General features: G+C 39.7%; 1 protein-coding gene across 1 annotated transcript in view; it reads right to left on the reverse strand.

The window, feature by feature from the left end:
* Nucleotides 1-713: 713 nt before the first annotated feature.
* Nucleotides 714-26,221, reverse strand: part of LOC117331110 — a 76,463-nt gene continuing 50,955 nt past the window's right edge. The window contains 6 exon segments of the mRNA XM_033889704.1: nucleotides 714-10,374; nucleotides 12,864-13,074; nucleotides 16,125-16,225; nucleotides 16,582-17,531; nucleotides 18,153-21,074; nucleotides 21,076-25,902. Coding sequence (XP_033745595.1) covers nucleotides 2,544-10,374; nucleotides 12,864-13,074; nucleotides 16,125-16,225; nucleotides 16,582-17,531; nucleotides 18,153-21,074; nucleotides 21,076-25,902 — 16,842 coding nt within the window. The 3' untranslated portion in view covers nucleotides 714-2,543.

Consider the following 26,221-nt stretch of genomic DNA (forward strand, 5'->3'; position numbering starts at 1 on the left):
AATCACCTGTATATAAACTGTTCCAGACGAATTATGGTGTCATTTGATCAGTAATATGGGTATAGAATTCTTTATATATGTACATGATTCACCAGACTTTGATTTATTTTTTGGGAAGAACATTTAACTGTCAAAGATATTGAAAAGTTAAGACTCACAAACTTAAGATATTTGCATGTCTAAAATATATGCACCACTTTTTTTTCAATAATTATCCAATGTACAAATACTGTCTGTATGTTCTCGGAAGAATAAAAGTGAACTTTTATGTATCCAAACCACAAAAACTACACCTACCTGTACCTTTTGTTAAATTGATTGTCAATAGTTTACGCCTGGTTAATACTATTTGATTTTTGTCAACTTAACAAAGTAATAACATATTTATAAACAATATAAATATTGCAACAATTGCATATTAATTGTTGGCATTTTTCTTCTTCTAATTTTTAAACGATGAAGAGAAATGCTGTCACAATTACTAAAGTTTTGAATGTGTTGTTAAATGAAGTTGAGCTAACAATATCCTAAAGGCATACACAGGACGTAAAATATATGTGGATGGTGTATGCTCCAGGAAATGTTAAACTTTGAATGACTGAATGGAATAATTTTTCAAGAAATCGGAATATTTATAGAATTTGAGGGAAAAATATCCTAAACCAGTAACAGTCTGTTTATTGTATCAAAGGTAATAACGAAACACAATAACATTAAATGAAGCTGTCTTTAATTTGTATTAAAATCAAGTTGCTTTGTAACATATAAACAGACATAACACCAGAAATAATCGCTAAAATAATGAAAAGCAATGTGACTACAATTAAATACTAATCTCACTGCCATTAATTATTAAGTCTTCAATGACCTGACCGCCAAATATTAACAAATGGTTGATCAATAAGTTATTTATCTATTTGCAAAAGACTATTAAAACATTTCATTTATCTATGTTTCAGGAGATACAATCATGGACGATATAATTCACTACAATATTAATGACTTGAATTCCATAGGACTGTGTAAAAATATATAAATACCTGTTTTAAAGATTAAGACAAAGTGCATGCATCAAAGAAGGGAATCAGAAAAGCATGTTACATGATTGATTAAGAAATAATTATGAATAAATCAAGCACTAAACGTTTGTCAGTAGATATTGATTGTGGAAAGCATTATTCAGATGAACAAAATATGTACTAGTAATATGAACGGAAAACCAAGTTTGCTTGAATTACACAATAATAATATTTGATCAAAATTAATGTCATGTTACAATCATACTCATGATTATATTAACAGGGCATCTTTAAGTGAATTTAAAGCTGTATGAACAATTTATAAGAAATAATCTCAAAAAATATCAAATATCACATCAGAAAACATAGATTAATAAAACAGCATAATTATCAATACACAGTTTCGTAAACAAAACATTAAATAATATAACAAGTTCTTTCTGTTCGGTACCGACATTCACTTCCAGTACTATTTTCAAACACAAATATAGTAGCACCGTCATTTAATTTCGATATTTATGAATTATCACCACGAACTTTCATAAAGTATTTATAATGTTATATTCACAATACAGGAGAATACTGTCTGCTTTCTGTTAGTGGGTTATGTTGGTATTGCTAACAAATCGGTATCAATAACAATGGAAAGTAACATTTTTGCTACTTTCAAGAAAAGGGATTTACAGAAATTTTCCCGTGTCAGTTTGTTTGGGTCCGCCGAGAAAATGACACAGGCGCCTGTCTACTGAACCCTCTGGTTCGGGCTCGACATCGGAATAATCAACTTCTGGCTCGTCATCGGAATAATCAACTTCTGGCTCGTCATCGGAATAATCAACTTCGGGTTCCTTATGCGGAGAAATAAGTGATGACTTTGGACCTTTACTTGGTTTTGGAGCTGATGTAGTTTCTGAGCTACCAGCAAAACCCGCCGGGAGTGCCGAAGTGTTTGCAATCATTGGTTTAGCTGTTGGTAATTTCACACCAGACTTAAGAGCTGCTTCACTTTTGGGAGTTACTTTCAGGGCTACTCCACTTTTGGGTTTAGGTGCTTCCTTTTTGTTGGAGGTACTAACATTACTAATAGGTTTATCAAAATTTGGTTTTGACAGGTTTTTTGGATCTGGTGTTTTTGCTGTTGAGTTTGGAAGACTAGTAGTTGGCATTTTGTGACTTCTGTTGGTTCTATCGGGACGAATGGCCAAGGATTTCTTCGGTGGCTGTAGTAAAATAAAAGAACTTGTTTGCATCCCAGAAGACCTATCAACAGCAAAGGAGGAGTAATGTCTCCCATCGGCAGATGGATTCGGTGAGAAATATTTTAGAGGATCTGGGCGGAATAGTTCACGTAGTCCTGATGGCCGTCTACCGTCATAGTCTAACTGTTCAAACTGTTCTCCAAACATGATGGACGCACCAGACGCATCAGTGGTCTTAACGGGTGCCTTGCCATTGTTGAAGTTTGCGCTACTTGAAATGCCTCCCATTCCTATGTAATCTGATGTACTGTCAAATCCTTCATTTTCATAATTTTCCTCCCTCAATTTTCATAGACTTCTTTTTCTTCTTGATACAGTATATCAGTATAATGATCAAGATGATTAGACAAAATCCACCAGCTCCTGCAATGATAATCATCATCACACCAGCAGCATCCTTTACAGTAGTTTCCTCTTCGGTGCAGTAATCAAAGTAGCCGTCCAGATCACACTCGGTGATGTCAAACGTTCCCTGGCAATAAAATATCAGGTTGTATAAAATGGTTTCATTCGTTGTTAAATTACCAAGTTTTCCGTATTCATTGATACAAACTTCTATGAAGAAGTCCTTCAGGTTGTCAACTCCAGAGCAATGTTTTGATATAAGAGGATCAGATAGGGCTGAGATACAGCTGTCCAATGTGTCGTTCGTTTGTATGTTCGACTGAATGTCCACGGCGGGATAAAAACTGGGGATTGGAGCAGATGACGGCATCCATACTGTACTTGAGCCGCCCGATATCGATCCAGAGACAACGACTGATGTTCCTGTGGAAGGATAATATGACATAGCCGTGTTGGTTCCAGTACCTTCATCAAACTGTGCCAGAACCAACAAACCATTCATATCCAGGTCGGAGCTCTGATACTTCGTCATATCTAATATCAGTTCCTGAATTGTTTTGACTCTATTCCACATTTTCAGATTTTCAACGTCTACAGAGGTTGAAGAATTTCCGATGATGAATACACTGTCCATGTTCACACTATTTCCATGCTGAACGTTAATGAATGCTTTATATTCTAAAGCATTGTTGCAAATCGAATACACCGAGAGACTTCCGTCTGATGATTGCCAGACCAATGCGACATATGTCCATGTGTTTACGGTTAATGTGATGGAGTCAGCGATATATGTATTCTGCCATATCATTCGTAGATTTCCATTCAATAGAACTATCTTAAGGTCATAAGTTCCTGTACCACAAACTATCACGCTTTGGCTGCTGGATAAATGTGATTCTACACGAATCCAGAAGCTAATTGTAAGTGATGTAATATCTGCTGTGGTGTGGACAGAAGTGAACGCTATTGTCTGATCAGTGACGTGGACTACATATCCTGCTGTTGTGATGTTAGGCTCATATGCTGAATCAAAAACGGTCGGAGAGAAGGTGTTTTCCCTTGCTTTTGTTTGAATTACTGTTCCGACATATGTCCTGGTCATGAGGTACTCCGCTTCGGTGATATCTGTTATAGAACTGTCAGTGCCAGATAGGAAATCTTTCCACCACGAACCATCACTGTTGCCCAACAATCCAGTATTTGTGGTTGCGTCTGCTGCAATAACTTTGAACCTACAGATAAGACCCATGCTGCTATAGGAGACAACCGCACTACTGCTTCCAACATATATTCTGATGTATGACTCCTTAACCCATTTCAGTGTAATGCTTCCTTGATCGGTTGTTACAGGGAATGCTTTCAAAACTCCTCCTACCTTTGGTGCCATCGTACCATTGCTGCTAATAGTGATACTGACCGAGCTTCCAAATGCGATCTCTGTCACTTTTCTACACGTGATGTCCCCTGGACAGGGAGTAAACAGAATCTGCACGTCTACTCCGGACAATGTCAGTGCCTTATAAACTCCTACTGAATTGATGTGGTACGAAGCCCCGTCTAGTGTAGTAATATACGGTCCATAGATAAATCCAATGCGAATCAAAGCAGTTGCACTGGCGGCTTCTATAGCTAGTGTACACTCTTTACCGGCCCATCCACTGGAACATTGTGAGCAAGATAATGAGGTGCCTGAAACTGGGGTATTAGTGTTTTGTCCGTCCCAGAAATCTGATGTCCTGACGGTGCTACCGAGGAAGTGGTAGTTGCAGGAACAGTTTCCGCTTGAACCACAAGTACCCTGCCTATTACAAGCTCCAGAATTTCCAAGAGGACATGTATTAGCGCAGCTGGTGCCATAATGGCTTGCATCACAAACACATGATCCGCTGCTGGTGGATCCAAAGATACATTGTGAGGAACATCCAGCTCCGTATGACAACAGGTAGTTGGTATTACTGCTGAATGAAGAACATAGTGTTTCCAGAGGAGATGTAGTCAAATTGTTCGTTGCCTGACATAACTCGGCGGCATTAAGCGCAACTGTTTCAGCAGCAGTATGTTCTCCAGTTGCTGTTACAAGTGCTTGACACTGATCAAGGGCAGACGTTAGTAAATCGGCGAGTCCTGTGCATGCGTTTGTCATTTCCGTACTTTGTAATAGCGTATTACAGATTGTCGTTGATACAGGTGTCAGCGGTGAAGTTGTTGTGTAGTCGGGGATCATAATAGCAGGATCCTCAATTAAGTCCAGATCTGACTCAACCCAAACTGGTGGGTTTGCAATATCAAGAGCAAATATGTGTTGGTTCTGTTTTAGCTCACATGCTTTAATACCTGTTCCGTCATTGAATGACCATGCATGCGAGAGGTCTGGTGATTTTGTTGAAACTGTCAGTTTAGGGTTATTGGCTACCACCGTAGGATTGTGAACTCGTTCCCATATCCTTACTTCGTCAATGTATCCAGTAAATGACCCAGTGAGTGTAGTAGACATTCCAGTGCCTAACTGGCCAAATGTTAGTGTTCCCCCGGATGCCAGAACAGCTGAGTCAACAGACACAGCTTTCACATTGGAAACACCTGCATTGTTAATCACATAGACTTCCAAAAGTCCTACATTTGACCTGTACGCCAGACTGATTTGGTTCCAAACATTTAGTTCCACATTCAGGGTTGTGGTATACAACGTACTCTGAACTTGAATCTGCAGTCCAGCACTGGTGTCTGCCAAGAGAAATGTGTTTCCGTTGACTCCATAGGCAAGAATGATGCCACCAACTGTTGTAGGCTTTACATACAATTCCAGTGTCATGTACGTTGTGGGTAATAAAAGACCCTCTACACTGTTACCGCTTCCACTGTAGAGTAGACAATTAGAGTCGGTGGGAATAGAAGTACTGCTCATCATACTGACTATATTGGTGTGATTGGTAGTAAACGTCTTGGCAAATGTGGATAAAACTGCCATGGTGAGCGAAGAGGCACATCCAGAGGCTGATGTAAAACCGGCAGTGCCACTGCATATCTGTGATCTGGTTACCCCGCACGCATTCAATATGATAGACTCTGTGGTATTGCATGATGACAAAAGTCCACTCAGGTCGTTAGAATGCATTATCCAAGTATGTTGCTCGACAGATATTGTTGCCAAAAGGCGACCGCTCACAAGGGACACTTTCACACTGAATTCAAGATCTGTGAATTCGATTTCAACTCGTGTAGAAGTAATACATGTTATAGTCATCGTGCCGATTTTCTGTGATGTGTACACGTTGATCGGTAGACTATTAGTGTACACAACCAGTTGGTTGGTCTGGAAACTGTCCGTCTTGACAGCGTAATATACTGAAGCATGTTCAATAACCATTCCATTCATACAAAGATAACCATTGCCAGATATTGACGAATCACACTGTGCGAAATAACCGTAAAATGCTTTTCCAACTGCAGCATCAGTGAGAAGGTTGTAGATTCCAATGCTGGTGATATCAAATGCTGTCCCATCTAATGTGACAACCTGGCCAACTGTAGTTCCTTGCGCTACTAGCGTTGTCTGGTTGGTGGTCTGTCCAGTAGACAGAAGGATACATTCCTTTCCATTCCATCCTGCTGCACAACTATCGCAAGTTGCTCCCGTGAAATGCCCGTCACACTGACATGTTCCACTGGTATCACATGAACCATAACCGCTACATGGATTGATAAAGCCATTGGGACACGTGTTGTCACACTGGGGTCCATAGAAACCGTAGTTACACATGCACATTCCATTTGTGTACACGCCAAAGTAGCATGTTCGATACTCGTTTGTTATCCAGCTTGGAATATTTACGTTCTTTAATGAGTCAATGACACTGTACAGGTTGGTAGCAGATCCACCAGTTGCGGTGCATGTAGCTATGAAACTAGCCATTGGGACGATACCTAAACTGAAGTTTCCAGTATTGGTAACAATTTCAATACACTTCTGTTTGAACCACCATAGACTCTGTGAAGACATCCCAGCGCAGTTGGAGGTAACTGTACCAGATCCAAAGAACTGAGCACAGAAAGGCTCTGCAGTTGCTAGTGTAGTTGATGCAGTCGTTGTATCCTCTGATGTTAAAGTTCTTAGGTAAAGATCGGAAATGGTCCAAGCGGGAGACTGCCATGGCGATCTTGGCAAGTAAATGGTGTTACCGTGTATGCTATCGTATACGTTAAAACCATCTCCTGCCGAGAACATGTATAAAGTTGACACTTTATTGGCAAATCCAGACACTTTAATGTTCAAACTCTGAGCTTGGAAAATAAGTTCGGTAGGAATGACATCTTCCCAGATTGATACTTCATCTATGTATCCATTATATGAGGCGTTCACCGTATGTTTAACGTCGTCGACAGAAGGAGTCCAAGCACCCAGAGAGACTGTTCCATCAGCGAAAAACACGTTTGAGCAGCCGAAGGACAGAGTTTCGAAGATGATGCTTGTACTGGTACTATAGTGGTATAGATTTACTGTGCTAGAGCTTGTGTCAAACGATAACACAAGTTGGTTCCATGAACCAAAGGTAGACGATGCTGAACTTTTAACAATAGTCGCACCACACTGAAGGGACACTGGGTTTGTATTGAGTACAGCAAAAGTTGTATTTCTGCCATAAGACATGATGACACCACCCTCTGCATTTGGTTTGTAGTATGCACTGACACTAAAGTTTCTTCCACTCCAAGAGTAACTTGAACCATATTGAAGCTCAGACGTCGTAGCTGCTGTTCTGTTGAAGCCAAGAGAAAATCCCGCATCTCCAATTATACCAGGCCCTAGTGTGTTGACAATAGGCCCTGAGGTTGCTCTGTAATTGGTATTAATATATGTCTCAATTTCGGTCTTATTCATATAAGTGTAAATACTGGCAGCCCCGCAAGCTTCAATGACCCCAGCACTACCCGTGCAGAGAGAAGACACCGTTTTAATAGCCATATCAATGGAATAGTCCTGCATCAGAAGCGTTATTGTAGTTGTTTCTGGTGTCTTCACTGTCAGCTCTACGGTCCTTAGAGACTTCAACTCTACTTTGAAAGTGGCACTCAGATCTGTTGAAAGCGTTGTAAGTGTTACAAGTGTACTGTTGTCATAAACCAGAGGCATGGAATCAGCCCCTCCGGATACGATAACAACTTCATCATCAGATGTTGAAATGCCAATTGCCGCAATACATGAACCAACGTGGCAGCTGACCTTGTATACTTGAATGTCGATCTTTCCAGCTTTAGTAAAGGCTGCGAAAAGGCCGTTGAAATCTGCCAGAGATATCTGTTTGCCATTGAATCCCATGAACGCTCCTGATCCACTGACATACGCAATGGGACTGCCACCTGAAGTAAGGGCTGAAGTGACCAGCACCTGACAGTCCAGGCCTTCCATTCCGGTACTACAGGAGGTGCAGGAGGTTGTACCGCCCCAGTTCCATTCGCACGTACACGTTCCGAGAGAGTCACATACTCCCTTGCTATTACATGGGTTAGACGAACTTACAGGGCACTGATTTGAGCATGTAGATCCATAATAACCAGATGTGCAGATGCAAGATCCATTCAGAAGAGGAGTTCCAAATGAGCAGGACTGACTTGTATCACAGAGAGTGTTTATCTTAGAGTTGTGGTCCAACTGGCTACAGATTGCTGTTTTAGCGGTTGTTATGTTAAGTGACTGGTCACAAATTTCAGCAAAGGATACGACGACGTCATATGCAGGTATGCTATCTCTACTTCCGGTAAGTGCATGAAGACATTGTAGATAAAACACTTGTTTTGTGGATTCCGTCATAGCGCTACACAATCCTCCAAGTTGAGATGAAGAATTGGTAATTTCTGCACAGATCTCTTTTCCCAGCAATATCTGAGCGTTACTTGTATAAAACACATCAGAAATGCTTGGGTAGGATAGCCTTTCATAAACCAAGTCAGAGGGCACCCACTTCGGTATTGACCAGGGTGCTGAAGGCAAACTAAATGCCTTACCCTGTAATCCATCATATGATGTAGAGCCGTAACCTTCGTCAAACGTCCACATAAGAAGCAGCAGATGACTGACATCAAGTGGGTGCTTCCTCCAAACATCTACAATTACATTAGGTTCGATCTTGATTCTCCATACAAGGAAATCATCCAATTCACCTGAAAGACTCTTTGGTTGTGTTTGAAGTGTTGTCAGTTTTGCAGGAATCCATTGTCCCAAGGACAGAGTACCAGCGTTTGTAAATACTCCAAGGGGAAGTATAACTGTATATCTATAAACAAATCCTGTGCTGTTGAATTGGTAGATATCAAATTGTCCACTGGATCCTTGATAAACAACCACAACCTTAATCCATACATCTTTTTCAAGAGTTAGATTAGAGATGTAGGGTGTATTGTCATAAATTATTTCAATTGTGTCTCTGCTCTGAACAACAAGTGACTTTTCATTGACGAAGGAGAACAAAACTCCACCGTAGGTACTTGTTAAATCCAATTTGACCACGAATTCAAATGTTATGTCTGATCCAGCAAGAGCATTAAAGTCAATAACCTCTGCTACAGCAATTGATGAATCGTATTTCAGACTGAATCCACCATTTTTCTGTGCCTCATACGAAGAATCAGGATAGTAGATGATCTTGTCACATGTCTGGACTTTGTACCTACTAATGTCTGTGAAGGTGTTAGAAGAAGATGTTCGATTGATAGATACACTAGACCAAGTGATGGATCCTCCTATCAGTGTAGTTGAGTAGGCCTGTGTACTGGCCACAGAGTTACATACACCAAGCTGTGTACTTTGGGACTGTTGTAGGTGCTGTAACTTGTCACTGCTCATGGTAGATCCAGAACCACTCAACAACCCTTGTGTGATGGGAAGCAGCCTGGAAGGCATGGTAACTTGTAGGGTCAGGAACCGACTTTGAACTCTTACCAACAAAAGAGTGTTGTTGTTTATTGTGAACTGTATACTATTGACATTTACTCTCTTCATGGAAAATCCTTGGTAATAGATGGGAACATCCAATGAATAGAGGGTATTGTTTAAGTAAACAGTTGGGTTGGTAAACGGCTTGGTTGGAGTTTGAATGGTGGCTACCATGTAACCATTGGAATCGTCACCGATCCTGAAGGACATGAAGGTGGTACAGGTGAAGTTATGGTAACAACTCACCATCTTAGCTTCTACAAGAACATTGTCACTGATCATCAGTAAAATATACTCTCCAATGGTTCTGACAGGGAAACCAAGTCCATCTAAGTTGTACATGTATCCAAGTTGATTTGACAAGGCAAGCCTAGTATTTGTTACCATGGCAAGGTTTTCAGAAATTTCACAATCAGATCCGATCCATCCAGATGAACATAACGAGCAGTCTGAAGCTCCCTGCCAATTCACAGGACAAGTGCAGAGACCGCTCACACTATCACAGGTGCCATGTCCCGAGCAAGGATTAGAGGACCCACCAGGGCATTCAGTGTCACATGTTGTGTTCCAGTAGCCATAGAGACAAACACAATCTGTGCCAGACTTGGTACCGAAGAAGCACTCTGGATTACAGTAGCCTCCAAACATGGTGTTGAAGTCCGTGTCGTTACAAAGTGTGTAGCCAGGCCAGGTGCTCAGAGACAGGATGTTCTCACAGTAGGTAGAGTAATCCAGTATAACATCTTCCAGTTCATCATTGTCACTGGAACATTGGCTCTTATAGTAGGTCTGAAGAGAGGTTCCAGCAGGAGCACAGAGACTAAAGAAAAATGAAAACAAGAACAATATTAATGGACTGTTCTCAGAAATTATAACAGTATTGCAAATATGGAAATAACTTAATGACTAAACTAATGCCACACCTGACTGATGCCTAATTTAATCCATGACCTTTGACCCACCTAACTTGTCTAATGACTTATGACCCACCTGGCTGTTGTCTAATTTTCCTAATGATTTAAGACCCACCTGACTGGTGTCTAAGTTGTCTAATGACTTGAGACCCACCTGACCGATGACTAACTTGCCTAATCACTTATGACCAACCTGACTGGTGTCTAAGTTGTCTAATGACTTAAGACCCACCTGACTGGTGTCTAAGTTGTCTAATGACTTGAGACCTACCTGACTGGTGCCTAAGTTGTCTAATGACCTATGACCCACCTGACTGGTGCCTAAGTTGTCTAATGACTTAAAACCCACCTGACTGGTGCCTAAGTTGTCTAATGACTTGAGACCCACCTGACTGGTGCCTAAGTTGTCTAATGACTTAAGACTCACCTGACTGATGCCTAAGTTGTCTAATGACTTAAAACCCACCTGACTGGTGCCTAAGTTGTCTAATGACTTAAGACCCACCTGACTGGTGCCTAAGTTGTCTAATGACTTGAGACCCACCTGACTGGTGCCTAAGTTGTCTAATGACTTAAGACCCACCTGACTGGTGCCTAAGTTGTCTAATGACCTATGACCCACCTGACTGGTGCCTAAGTTGTCTAATGACTTAAGACCCACCTGACTGGTGCCTAAGTTGTCTAATGACTTAAGACCCACCTGACTGGTGCCTAAGTTGTCTAATGACTTAAGACCTACCTGACTGGTGTCTAAGTTGTCTAATGACTTAAGACCCACCTGACTGGTGCCTAAGTTGTCTAATGACCTATGACCCACCTGACTGGTGCCTAAGTTGTCTAATGACTTAAGACCCACCTGACTTGTGACTAACTTGTCTAATGACTTAAGACCCACCCGACTGGTGCCTAATTAATCCATGACCTATGACCCACCTGACTGGTGCCTAAGTTGTCTAATGACTTAAGACCCATCTGACTGGTGCCTACTTAATCCATGACCTATGACCCACCTGACTGGTGACTAAATTGCCTAATCACTTATGACCTACCTGACTGGTGCCTAATTAATCCATGACCCATGACCCACCTGACTGATGACTAACTTGCCTAATCACTTATGACCTACCTGACTGGTGCCTAACTTACAATGTACCCAATTATTAAGTAACTTATCCAATGATTCTATCAACTACTAACTTATATAACAAGAGGCCAATGGGCCTTAATGGTCATCTGACTTTAAAGTCTCTTTTATTATTGTAGTATGCATTCTTTGTAGTGAGTATAGTGGCACTGTTGGCCATGACAGTCATCTTGGATTTAAGACCAAAATAATAACAACACTTTATTAGAACCATCTCGGGATCATTTCTGGTATGTGTGAGCTGAATCCCACTGGTGGAACTAGAGAAGAAATTTGAAATAGGTGTTATTCAAAAAAACCGTGATTGTGCAATCATGTTACAAATGGTCGCTGTGGCTGCCATGTCAAAGATTTTTCGAGGTCGAAAGAATAACTACATTTTGTTTGCTCTCCTTCTTTAACATCCACACCAATTTCCAGCTCAATGGCACCAGTGAAACTGGAGAAGGAGCATGACCTTTGAGCTTCAAATGTAAGCCAATGAAAACTGGTCAATGACATCATTAATCAACCAATGACAAAGAGCCTTATACGAGCCTTTGGTTGAATCTCCTTAGTATTTATGACTCAATTAAGCGATTGATTTGAAATACATGAACGCAAAATTTCACAAACATAGCTGCATTACATTAATGACCACGGTAACAAAAATATTGCTAATCCTCTAGACGTTACATTGAAAGAAGAACAGAAAACAATTAAACAATATCTCGTTGAGAGGACAGATTGTGTTGCCAACTGGATTTCGAAAATTGTTACTGTACACATTATAATTATATTCCCTTCACCTTCAAACATATTTTTTTCACGACGCTGTTGTCTTCACTGTTTATCTCTCATATGATGAAGGAAAAACCAAACGGACAGCACTCGTTCGTTAAATTATAAATTTGTTGAGAATTCTTGGTTAGCTAGAAGTGGGCGAAGCCATGTTGTTTACCATTGCTATCGACCATCGGAATACCTCGGGAACGTTGTGTAAGTATTTATACTTTCTAAGATTGAAATCACACCGACAATTTCATAGGCAGCGCTTTGATTGGCTGAGCTCAAAGGTCATGCTGAGATGACCTTGTACGGGGCATCGTTAGCTCCTGTATTGCAGTGTATCGTAGAGTATTGTAGAGAAGTGGAAATAACAAGTCTAATTTCAATTAGATAGGTATACAATACAGATTTGAGTTGAAAATTTTGATGAATTTTCAATTTGATCCTCTAACTAATACATATTACAGCTTTATGGAACATTACCTGGAGAATGCAGTGGAGGTGAAAACACGGTCACAGAATGTGTTGTAATTGACAGACACAGCTCGTCGCCTCCTTTGTTGAGTTCCGACAACATCATAGGAGGACACATAGAATGGTATTGGGGCTGTTGACTCTGAAAGAATCCCTCCCTGGAACGGGTTGGGTAAGGTTTCAAAATAGTAGGTGTCACTCTCATCATAGGTCTTCAATTCTAAAGGAAGAAAAATTGTTTTAATGTTAAAAGAATGGTAATCAAATAGACAGAAGTAACCATGGCAACACAAATATTGGAATTTAAACAGCTGCCTATACATCTACACAGGGTCATTTATATTTTTGTGAAGTTCCATTGGAATCTGCCCACCAGTTTAGGAGGAGTGGTTTGGACCAAATGTTTATCAGAAAACCTGTTCAAAGTGACCAGTTACTGTAGCAGCCAAAATTTTGAGAGAAACAAGAGGCCCAGAGGGCCTGTATCGCTCACCTGGTTTCATGAAGTATATTCAAGTATATTTGTAGCTGGTATTGCTATGTGAATATATATAATAAGCATTTTATATGGGTACATGTACCCTATGGGGTCGCGCCAAAGTCAATTTCATTTCATGGATTAATGCACTTTTTGGCATTTTTAGTATTAAAATACTAAAAATGCCAATTTAATACTAAAAATGCCAAAAAGTGCATTAATCCATGAAATGAAATTGACTTTGGCGCGACCCCATAGGGATGCTAACACACAAATGTGAGTGATATCCATTGCTTAGTTTCAGAGATCTTGTTTAGAGTAATTGACCCCTTTTGACCCTGCCCTCTGCCCCCTGGGGGGTCAGCCCCATCATTTGTACAATTTTGAATCCCCACTCCATAGTGATGCTACCAGGCAAATATGAGTGATAGCCATTGCTTGTTTTCAGAGAAGAAGTCGTTTATATCAATAGTGCCAAAATGACCCTTTTTGGCCCCGCCCCAGAGGCCCCCAGGGGGTCAGCCCCATCATTTGTACAATTTTGAGTCCCCTACCCATAGGGATGCTGCTGACCAAATTTGTTTCAAATTCCGATCAGCGGTTATGAAGAAGAAGTCAAATAAGTCAATTGTTGACGGACGGACGGACGACGGACGCCACGTTATGGCATAAGCTCACCTTGGTCCTTCGGACCAGGTGAGCTAAAAAACTTGCATGCACATCTACACATGATCCTTTATATTTGTGTGAAGTTTCAGTGGAATTGGCTCACTGGTTTAGAAGAAGTTGTTCAAACAAAATTAAAGTTATGGCTCTTATTGGAGAACTTGTTTGTTATGACCAGTTACCATAGCAACCATAATTTTGAAAAAAAAACCCAAAGTGGCACACACATCTTCACATGGCCCTTTATATTTAGGAGGAGTTTTCCGGACAAGGAAAATCTGCTGATAGTGACCAGTAACCATGGCAATATTTGGAATTTAAACAAATGCATGCACCTCTACACATGGTCCTCTATATTTGTGTGAAGTTTCATTGGAATCTGCCCACCGGTTTAGGAGGAGTGGTTTGGACAAAATAATTATCAGAAAACCTGTTCACAGTGACCATGTCCAGTTACCTTAGCTTTGAACTTTAAACTAGTCTATGGCCTTTATTGGAAAACCTATTTCTAGAGACCAATTACCATTGCAACCATAATTTTGTGAGAAACAAACTGGCATACACATCTACACATAGTCCTTTATACTTGTGTGAAGTTTCAGTGGAATCAGCCAAATAGTTAAGGAGGAGTTGTCCAGACAAAAGTATTGTCTAAAAATCTGTTTGCAGTTACCAGTTACTATAGCAACAAAACTTTTGAGATAAAAATAATTTCATGCACATCTTAACACATGATCCATTTTATAAATGTGTGAAGTTTCATTTGAATCGGCTCACGGGCTTAGGAGGAGTTGTCCGGACAAGATTGTGGGATGACAGACAGGCCGATTCCAGTATACTCCCATTAACTTTGTTGCAGGGGTATAATTAATATAATTAAATCATTTTGCTTAAAACTTGTGAAATTAAAGAACAAACACATATACATTCTGTGTACATACAAACAAAGCTCTCTTTATCTATCACTGACAAACTATTCTGAGGTATAATGGAACTGTTCTATTAAATCAAAATTTTCAAGAATTTATATAAATCTATGTGTGTATGTATTGAAAGGTCATGTACCTTATAGTTGAAAAAAAATTATTTCAGAAAGATGATTTTCTTTACTTTAGCAGTCTATTAAAGCCATAAATTCACTGTAATGAAATTTTAACAGTAGAAAAAGCTGCACTCATCAGTTCTGCAAAAAAATAAATTAGCATTTTGTATATTGTTCAAGATACAGTACAAAAACGTCCAGCTATTCAGAGAATATAACATGTCTTTTTTTAAATAATGATTTTAAAAGAACTGAATAAATGACACATATTGACTTATCATTTACAATATGAAGACAAAACCTATAAATCCTACCAAAAATTTGTAATTTTGAAAAACACAATAAGATTACAGCTCTCAACAATGATCCAACAGCTAGGACCTTGATGGTAATATAGCAGCTTTATATTTCCATCACTGAGTGAGAACCAGACCCTAATGTTGATTCATATATTGCATTAAGTCACATGTAGAATTCTAATGTGGTTTTAATGTGTTATAGAATTAATTCAAAAGCAGAGATATGATCCAAAAATAGAAGATTTATATAGAAATAGGTAACATATAGGATTCAGATCTTCATGTAATTATAGAAGTATGTCACTTGTATGGGATGTAGGTCTCATTAGAATTGAGTAATACATAAACCTCTACATATGGATAAGATAAGGAAACAGGTTACATGTAGAAGCAAGATCCTCATGCAGATATTCATACACAGTTAAAGTCTCATCAATTCACAATTACGATCTCAATGTCCAATGTATGTGACACAACACCCAATGGTACCACTGGAACTGAAAAGAAGTTTAAAATGTGTTTTTCAAGATAACAGTTAGGTTGGTTCTTGGATTGATCCAAAATAACAACACAGGACCATCTCAGGGTTATTTTAGGCAATTTAGAGCTCAGTTCCACTGTTAAAACTTGAGAAGTTGTTTGAAATTTGAAAAGTTTATGCAAGGCAAATGGCGGATGATGAAGGAGGACGATAGATGATGTGGACAAAGCATGATGACTATGGCTCAGATAACCTAAAATTAAAGATCCTTAAAAGTACCAAATCATTTGAAGACAAAATTTACCTGCTTCATTGTCAAATCTCCAGAGAATCTGAAGACTGTTCTCAGTTAGTGGGTCGTACGCTCTGTTCCAGTGAGTTAAGATGCTCAGCGTAGAGAAATATCTATAGAACAGGAATAAGAAAACATAAATTGTTTCAATAACACAAAGATAATTATTATCATAGAACCAAAAACACATTTATGAAAAGTTTGTAATTTAGAATTGGACAAGATGCATTCAATATTTGTCCCTTTCCGTTCATCTTTCAAAGACTTTTCAGTGATGAAAAGAACCAAATCAATTGGAAATTCACCCTGTTCTATCTCTAAGAATATTCAACTGGGTGAGATACTCCTAGATTCCTTATAATTGATTTTGTTGTTATTCTAATTTAAACAACCCTAGTATTATGTGGTTATATAGACTTGACTAAGTGTAATCTGTCAATTGTTTAAACAGAAAATATAGATTTCTTACGAATTCCAGATTCTCATTTCATCTATACACCCAACAAAGTGTTCTCCAAATGGCTGTTCACTTCCTCCTCCTGCAGACGGTTGCCAGCGTCCGAGCACCATCGTACCATCATTGATAAGGGGAGTAAGTCCTCTGTAAATCATCCTGTCATACTTGATCATGCCAGCCGAGTTAAAAACATAGATAAACAACCTCTTCCATATCTCCCTATTGTCTATAACCAGAGAAATCTGGTTCCATTCATCATTCTCCAGTTCCAGCCCCGTATCGTAAACATTGCTGCCGTATCCCAGGACTATAGTGCCAAGGTGTTTAATTGTAAATGTTTCATATTTGGTGAAAGACACAATTGTCCCGTAGCACTCTGGAGAAGCACATGTCTTGACCAGGAACTCAAGAGTGATAAAACTTGTATTAAACACATCCAAGCCTTTGGAAATAACTGAGGAATCGTTGAAACAAACTGTATTTCCTGCACCTTGATTTTCTCCCTTGGAACATGTAGCTGCATCAGAAACTTCAAACACACAGTCGGTGGCAGTACCCGAGAAGCTACGTGTACTTATTGGATTGGCAGTAGTAGTGGTGGTGGATGCCAACACTGCGGTTGTATTGCCTATACCACAGGTTGTTGATTCCTTACAACCATTACAGTCCCCACAAATACCTCGCTCTATGGCATTACAGCAGTAGTCCTCCTCAAACTTAATTGTTGTGAGAATATTATTTTTGCGTGGCTGTACAATCATTTTGAAGCCAATGTCATTCATTTTAAGTACATATTTTCGATTTCTTGGATTTGTTATCTTTAGTTTGCAGTTTCCATTGTTGACAAATATGTTCTTTTCATTCTTTCTGGATATGTCTGCTTTTTCTTGATTGATGTATACAGTATTCCAAAGTTTCTTATTAGTCTCTGTGACTAACTGATGTTGTGTTAATGAGAAATACTACTGTTGTATTATGCACTTTCCAAGGCAACTTTATCTGTCCTAAATCGCATTTTTCCTTTGGCATTTTTAAACACTGAATAGAAGGCCTGAAAAAAAGGGATGGTCATCATCAGAAGATTTTTAAATACAGAATGACAAGCAATCCTATATATTGAATACACACTATAATTTCATATTAGTTTCACCTCTGTCTTAAGGCAAAAGATTATTCTGGTATACCTGGGAAATATAAGTACAATGAAACTGACATTTAACCTTTTAACAATTTATTTAACTCCTTCAACTAAATCAGTCAATAAGATGATTCATTTTAAGTTTTAATTTCTATTCAATTGAATAATCTACTTTTTTTATCTGTGAACAACTGCCCCTTGACATCTTCTTGAGCTCTCAAGAGATTAACTGATAGTGTTTTTCTACATAAATCATGAAAAAATCATATACTATGAAAACTTAATTAGTCTAATATAAGAATTCTACACACTATTTGTTGCTGAAATATAACCGTTTGTCACAAATGTAATCTATATAAAATATTGAAAATTAGAAAAGCAAGTTTACCTATGGTATATACTTACAGTGATTCTCAAGTTGTCCATCACATATATGTCCTTAATACCTGTCTGGGAAAACTTTGTTACTGTAACCAGTAAAATTGAGGTAAGATCCAGCTCCTAGGAGGGTGCACAAAGGATCCCCAGGAGGTACTGAAGGAACAAATGAGTCACAGTTTTCTCCAGTGAGCCCTGCAGTACAGGAAGAACAATCACTACTACCACTCCAGTTTTCTTCACAGTAACAACTTCCTGTTGTCTTGTCACAGATGCCATGTTTGTTACAGGGTGTTGAAAATCCACCTGTGCATTCCTTGTCGCAGGCATTCCCGTAGGCACCTGGATAACACATGCACAGGTCAGTAGTATCATTGACATAGCCAAACTTACACATTGTCGTACATGATTGACCCTTGCCTAGAGGGAATTCTGCATCTGTATTGGAATAGACACCACACAATTGTTGTGCAGGAGCTGTTGGGAGATTTTCCTTCGTCTGGCACAATTCTGACATGTCCAGCGTGCTATCAAGTGTAGCGGTAATGTCAGTAGACAAATGGTAATCATCTACACATGACAGGAAATGTGACTGTAAACTATTAGTCATAGATGAACATTCCTGGGCCATGGAACTTGACAGTATTAGATCTTTACACATATCTACGATCTCATCCGACACATTTGATGTACTCACTACCTCCAGAGTTTTAGGAACAGAAGTAGCCAATGTTATATTTGAGTCAACCCAATTGGCTCCTGTATGACTGAATTCAATGCCAGCACCTTGGACGAAGTCAATAGAACTTTTTCCAGATCCTTCAGGGAACTCAAATCCAAGAACAAGTCCTTCTTTGGATCTGTCGACTGGTGTCTGGAAGTCGATATACACTTCTGTTGGTGTTAGTTCTTCATCAAACAAATACAAACTATCAATAACTCCTGAAAACATTCCAGTCGGTAGAGTTCCAGCATCACCCATTGTTGGCATCCAAGCACCAACTGCTAGGGAACCTTCTTTTGTGAAAACCCCTGGTGGTATGTCCAGGAAAACTTGCTTTGATACACTCTCTTTTCTCTCTTTGGGTGGATCAATATACACATAGTTAAATAAAAGTTTGCCTGTTGCATTATTGTAAATCACTGCCACTTGACTTGAGAGATCTTCCTGAACTCTAATAGAAGTGTTGAATGATAGTTTTCCATACCGAATAATGAAAAAGCCTTGGACTATGGTGATAGCAAAGGTTTCATCTTCTCCATAAGATATCAGAGTGCCATTACTCCCTGTCATGTCAACGTTTGAGAGAGTTGTTTGAATCTCCATGCTGACATGATTTGATGTTTCACTCTTTGTCCAGAAGTCATTAGCAAGAGGTGCTGTAGCTAGGAAGCCGTTGTTGCTAATCTCCACACCAAAGCCAGTGCTTGCCATCTTGTCACCAAATAGAGAATCAGCAGAGTCCAGTTTAAACTGTTGGAAATATTTAATAATTGCCTCGGATTTCAAATCTGTCACAGTTTTACTTGCTTTTGCTATGCCGATGTCCTTTACAATACAGTAATGGTCTGTAGGTGAACAGGCATGGTTCTTGGTCTGACAGAATCCTACATAGCCAACACTGGACTGACAATTAGAGGTTTCTACTTCCAAATCCATGTTGATGTAACCGTTGTTTGTTGTCACGCCAAGGTCAAAGTTCCCAGATGCTGATCTGATTTTGACTTTGTTTCTGGCATCTCTCACAAGTGTGTAACCTGTGGAACCAATCGGTTGAGATGTCACAACCTCTAATGCGTTACCATTGAGAGTTATGTTGTTGATCTCTATTGGATTTATTTCTACAAGATCAGAACCGATTTTGATTGCGGTTTTACCAACACAGGTTGAGAAATCCTTACAAGGTCCTGTGAGAGTTTGGATGTTAATGGTGGAATCTTTGTAAAACGTGTACGGACCACCCATGTGGAATGGAACACTAGCTCCATCTAGTGCTATTAAATGTCCATTTCCTGAAAAACTAGCATAATTATTGGAACCTGAAAAGGTAGTGTCTTGAACATTGACTGCACAACTGTCACCATAAAACCCGGCTTTACAATTGGTACATCCGGTTCCGTCCCAGTTGAATTGACAGGTACAGGCTCCGGTTGTCTGATTACACACTCCTCTATTGTTACATGGACTACTGATTCCTCCAGGACATATTTTGTCACAGCTAGCTCCATAGTAACCTTTTCTACAGATACAATCTCCATTGCTATCAACACCAGTCGCACTCTTACACATGACATCACAATTTGGTCCATACCACCTCGGGAAATCTTCTCCTGGGTAATAGTTACATAAAGATTTCGCTGGCCAGGAATCAACAGTCGTCTCACAGATGTCTGCCATGTATATTACAGTGTCGAGTATTGTGGTATTCTTACCTGTTGAGGCCATGTCACTTCTACAGATAAAGTAGGCATAATCCAAAAAGCCTGGGAGGGCATTTTCACAGGCAGTGAATGCTGAAACATACACAGCACCATGACAAGCTAAGTCTATTTCAGCCTGAATTGTACTGTTGGAATTGATATGGGTTGACTTGACAGCAATACCTGGCAGTACTAGACTTGATATCTTTCTCATAGGAGCATCAGTTGTTATAGCAGAATCTACCAAGAAGAAGTCTGTGTTTCCAATGTTGTCATTTATGTATTTCCCTTCTACCTCATTGAAGTCTACATGGGTTACCAAAGTAGGAGCAGGGTCAGGCACGCGAGACAGTCCAGTAGCCAAGATCTCATTATAAGACAGTGGTTTGTTGTTAATCTTCAGCTCATCAAGTTCTCCAGAATAATGTTTGTTCTCACTGTGTGACATTGTCAAATCTACTGACGTAGCTTGACCTAAGCTTATGTAACCACCTGGTTCAAAGACATCCTCGTTTGTATTGAAGAATGATTTTTGTTCCATATTTGTATCTGTAACTTTATAAAATGTCAACCTTTTTGGATGATGCTTCAAATGCAATAGAAATACTTTGCCATTCATCAATGGAAACAGGAATACCAGTATCATATACGTCGTTACCCATGCGTACTTTGTACATCTCATTATCCAAGAACACAGAAACTGGAGCCTTGTTTTCCATCACAATCACAGTTCCATTACCATCATTAGGACGAATTGATACTCCTACTGTAAAATCATTTTTACGATCAATGACATCTTGCAAAAATCTGCTTCTTATCACAGAGTTGTTGAAATACAAGCTGTTTCCTGCTGTGGGTGTTGTCTGTTGGTATACCGAGGAGTTAGAAGAGGATGAAGAGATACTGGTGGGCAAGACATCAAAAGCACTCTCTGATGCATTAACAGCCCAAGCTGCACTGTAAGTTTGGGTTATGTGTCCAGTAGAGATTCCTCCTGCCATATAAGTCTGAGTGTCACAAAGTGTATCATCCATGGTAACAATCACACTTAGAGATTGATCAACTTGTCTCACATGAATGCTGGTGTAATTTCCACTGGTGCTCTCAATTACAAACTCATTGTGAGATACTTCGGTGATGCTGACATCTGTTTGTACACTAGTATCATTCAAATCAAATGAATGCTCCTGTCCGTCCATCCATACTTTGATTTTATCTGTGGATGTAGTACCAGCTTGTAACACTACTCCAGAGGTGGCAAATTTCGAAAAAACAGCATTGACACATACTGCCTCCTCTTGGCAATAAACTGTGCGGACAGCAATATCAGGAGTATCTGTGTTTACACCCTTTGTAATGTAGGTTTCCCCAATTTTGTCAAAATTGTACTTGATGTTTTGGAATGTTTTTATATGACACTGATCTGATATTCCAAATGTGGACCTTGAAGGGGTGTTTGTAGGTAGCTGGGTGGCAGCTCCAGGTATGGTTGATACAGGGGGATTCACCATGATGTCACAATTTGTGCCTGTCCATTCAGGTAGACAAGTGGCACAGTGAGTGGCACTGTCACGACTAGGATTACATGTACAAGTACCAGTCAGTCTCTCACAGTTACCATTGTTGGAACATGGGGTCTCTACTCCTCCAGGACAAACATTTTCACAATACTTGCCCCAGGATCCTTCACATACACATTCTCTGGTCAGTGGGTTGATGTATCCAATCTTACACTGGTACAAACACAGATGCAAGTAGTGATCTGAGGTCTTGTCCTCACAAATTTCTTCCAAAGACGACTTCACAGGATTCAACGCATTGTCACAATAATCTGCATATGCTTGTACTACTGATATGTAACCTTCAGAATCTCCACTTTCAAGTACGTCATTTACACAAATGGAATAATAATGATCTTGCATTTGTGTACCTAGGTTGGCACAGGTCTTTGCTATTGAGGTTGTCATATATGCACAGGTTTCTTCTGCAGTTACCTTGAATGTTGTTGGAAGGTCAGGCGAGGAATTGTCGTCATCCTTGTCATTATTGGGGAAAAACACTGTGTTACCAAGGAGGAATATTTTATGTCCATGTATGCTATCAATGGCTAAATTTCCATCTTCTTCTGCCATTGTAAATTTAGAGCTTAAGCTTTTAAAACTGCTATCCAGGTCATGACTTATAGAGTAAAGTGTCTCATTAATCCTGAGTGATGTGTTAAACGTCTTCAAATCATCCATTTCCCCAATAAATGGCTCTCTCTCCATAGAGGTTGGAGGATCATCACTCCAGCTCCCAATCCTTACTAATCCATCATTACTAAATACGTTGGCTGTGCAGTTCTGGACAGTTTCAGTATAATCCAATTTACCTCCTGTTATTATATCCGTACGAAGTGAATCAGTGTCATCATCATATGACAATGAGATGTCATATGACTGATTAATATTAACGCTGTAGTTTGTGTCAATGATTTTGTCACCCCAACGTACAATGACCATGGAACTGTTAAGGTTTACAGACATTGAAGATGAAGTTCCTTTGTAACCTAATACCATGCCTTTGTCAGTTTTCGTCTTGAATCTTAATTGTACACAACCACTACCATCGGTGCTGAAAGTGTCAGTCATGGGGATTGAAATTGCACCAGATCCATTTACCAGCAACCCAAAACCTGTAGGTGAGGTGGGTAAAGTGAAATCCCCATAATGGTCAGAAAAGGCTGTGTCAGATGTAGATGATATGGTATTAATAACCCGGAATTCATCTAATCCTTCTTGGGTAATATCAGTAAGACTTACAGTGCCACTTGATGTTACAAAATCATTGCCAGTGCTGCCATCAAAGTTACCACACAACCCTGATGTCTGAGAGGCATAGGAGGACTTCTTCAAAGATACAGTAGTAGAAATGAAATCAGCATCTTCTCTGAGATAGATTGTTCCATCAGAGACATCCAATCGGAAAGTGTTTTTGTCATGCTTAACTATCTTTATAGATCCAGTCAAGTCATACTCCTGGTCAAATCTGATTTTTGTTCCGTTGTGGTAGAGGTTGAAGGTACCTCCATCCTCCAGAGGAGACTGCATTGTAAAGTTCTCATTCTGTGACTCAATCCAGGTCTGTTTTACACAGTATATGTTATTGCCTCCACACAAAGCGAGCTTTATGTACACATTAAAACTGGCAGTCAGCATAAATTTCAGCATTCCAGCTTCTTTCAGTGTGTATGATTGTCCATCAAACATGATGAAGTTTGCCCTTCCAAACGCACTACATACTCCTTCGGTGTTGCCCCCTGATATAGTGGCAGACATTACAGAACAGTCTGAGCCCTCAAAGCCAGAAACACATCTCTGACAGTTGTGAGCTGGATCCAGGAATGGTGGACATGTACACACTCCATTGGTAACATTACATGTACCCCCTCCACATGTCTTTTGTAAGAAGGAAGGACATACACCATCACAATGTTCTCCCCAGAACCCATCCTTACACTGGCAGGTGTTCATCACACTGTCCCAAGTTCCTGATTCACACTGCATGCTACATGATGAGCCTCTCCATATGGGGAACTTATCAATAGGAAAGGAGTTACAAAGTGTCCTTCCAGGCCAGCTGACATCATTTACTGGTGTGTCACATAGAGTGCTCAGTGACTCCAGATGTCTTAGTGGAGCTTCATTGTCTGACAATGAAATGAACAAGCAATTTTCTAGAAGACTTTCATAAGCAGCATTTCCAATTTTGCTTTCACACACAGACACAAATTTGCTGGTAATTTCTTGACAGAGGCTGGTAAGAACTGGATCTACTGTGTTGGTTTCAAGTCGTTCATACACTTCTTCATCAACAGTTGTACATGAGGACATTGTATAATTAACAAGGACCCACTGAGGAGGATCAAATGGATTAAAATGCATGAAGATGTTACCAATCTCATCAACAGCTTCTGTCCCCTGGCCTTTGTCAAATGTCCATCGGTTTGACAACATGGTTACTGTGGAACACTCAAGTACAGTGAAAGCAGTACTCCTGATTTCTATGGAAGACAATTGCTTTTTATAGAGCCGGATGTCATCAATCTTTCCTTGCATAGCCCATCCCGCATATTCAACATCTGACTGAGTGAATCCTAAAGACAGTGTGCCACCAGGTTCCATCGGGGTCGGATATGACTGGTCATATACAGTGAAGTCTGTAGTTTGACTCAAATCTTCCATTGTCAGATACAGACTCAGTCGCTTGGATGCATGGTTCCATACTAAAGTCAAATGGTACCATGTATTGGCCTCCACGATAAGAGAAGGGAAGGTACGGAAATCTGTATTGTGATATGTGTACAGATGGATGACATCATCTTTTACAAGTGTACAGAAAACGTTGATACCATCATAAGACCTGTATGAGAAAATTGTCTGGTAAGAACTGGTCACATCATTTAGAGTGAATTTCATTCCCAGGGATACATCTTCTGCAAAAGAGTTCAAAGACTTGATTTCAATATTTCTGCCATTAATTTCAAGACCATTTCCTCCCCGGCTGGGAATAGGGGCCACCTCAGCTATATCTGAGCTGCTTGATTGAACCTTGTATGAATATGCAAACTCCTCCTCTAAGGCAGCCTGGGTTACTGCTGCTCCTGTCAAGGTTACTCCAGATGCAGTTTTGAAATCATTGTTGGAGTTTCCGTCACATTGACCAGAGAGACCTTTGTTGTTACTACAGGTACTGGGATCAAGTTCCACTATCACAACAGGTAGCGAAGATGGAGAAATATCAATTGTGATGTTGACAACTGTATTATCAGAACAGCCAATCTTGGTAGTGGAGCTTCTTACACAAGTAACTGAGCCCATAGACAATCCTGATCCGATGCTTGTCCTCTTGCCATTGAAGTAAGTTTTGGTATCATCAACATCTCCATCACCTGCGACGACCACTAGTGTGTCTGTTCCCACGGATACACTTGCCATCAATGTGGATGTTATATCTAGTGTACCAGGTGATGTTACAACATGTACTTCTAGATTTTCGCCTGTCCCAGTTAATGTTCCTTGAGCTAGTATATACTCTCCAGGAGATTGCACTGCAATAAGGGATCCATCAAAAGTCTTTACACCACCGCTTTCATAGAATACACTTGTATTTGATGATGTCATTGATCCTGCAAAGACAGCAACGCTGCAATCATCCCCTGTCCAGCCCGTGTGACACACAGAGCAGTTGGTACTAGCCTGGGCTCCTATCACACAGGTACACTCTCCAGTTGTTGCATTACACTGCCCTTTACCAAAGCAACTGTAGGATCCTCCACCTGGACATTCATACTCACAGGAAGGTCCCCAATAGCCCTCAACACATTTACAGTATCCAGTGGTATCGGTAAATATCGGCTGAAAAAAGAATAATCAGAAATTAGTTAATTAGTAAAAACTATAAAGAATATAAATCATAATATATTACAAGAGGTCCATAGGCCTTAGCAGTTACCTGAGATTTGAAATATTTAAATTTAATTTATTTGACCCTTTTTTTTGGTCCCATCCATCAGTCCAAGGGGTCAGTCAGGGCCAACATTTGGATACCATAAACTGTCATCCCATACCGATAATGTTAATAAAGTTAGAATGAATTCCAATTGAAATTAAACAAATAATAGTCAAAAATGTGATTTCCCTATATAAACTATAGTACAGTATACCCCCTCCCAAG

This window comes from Pecten maximus, chromosome 7 (assembly GCF_902652985.1).
Source record: "Pecten maximus chromosome 7, xPecMax1.1, whole genome shotgun sequence".
NCBI classification, from domain to species: Eukaryota; Metazoa; Mollusca; class Bivalvia; order Pectinida; family Pectinidae; genus Pecten; species Pecten maximus.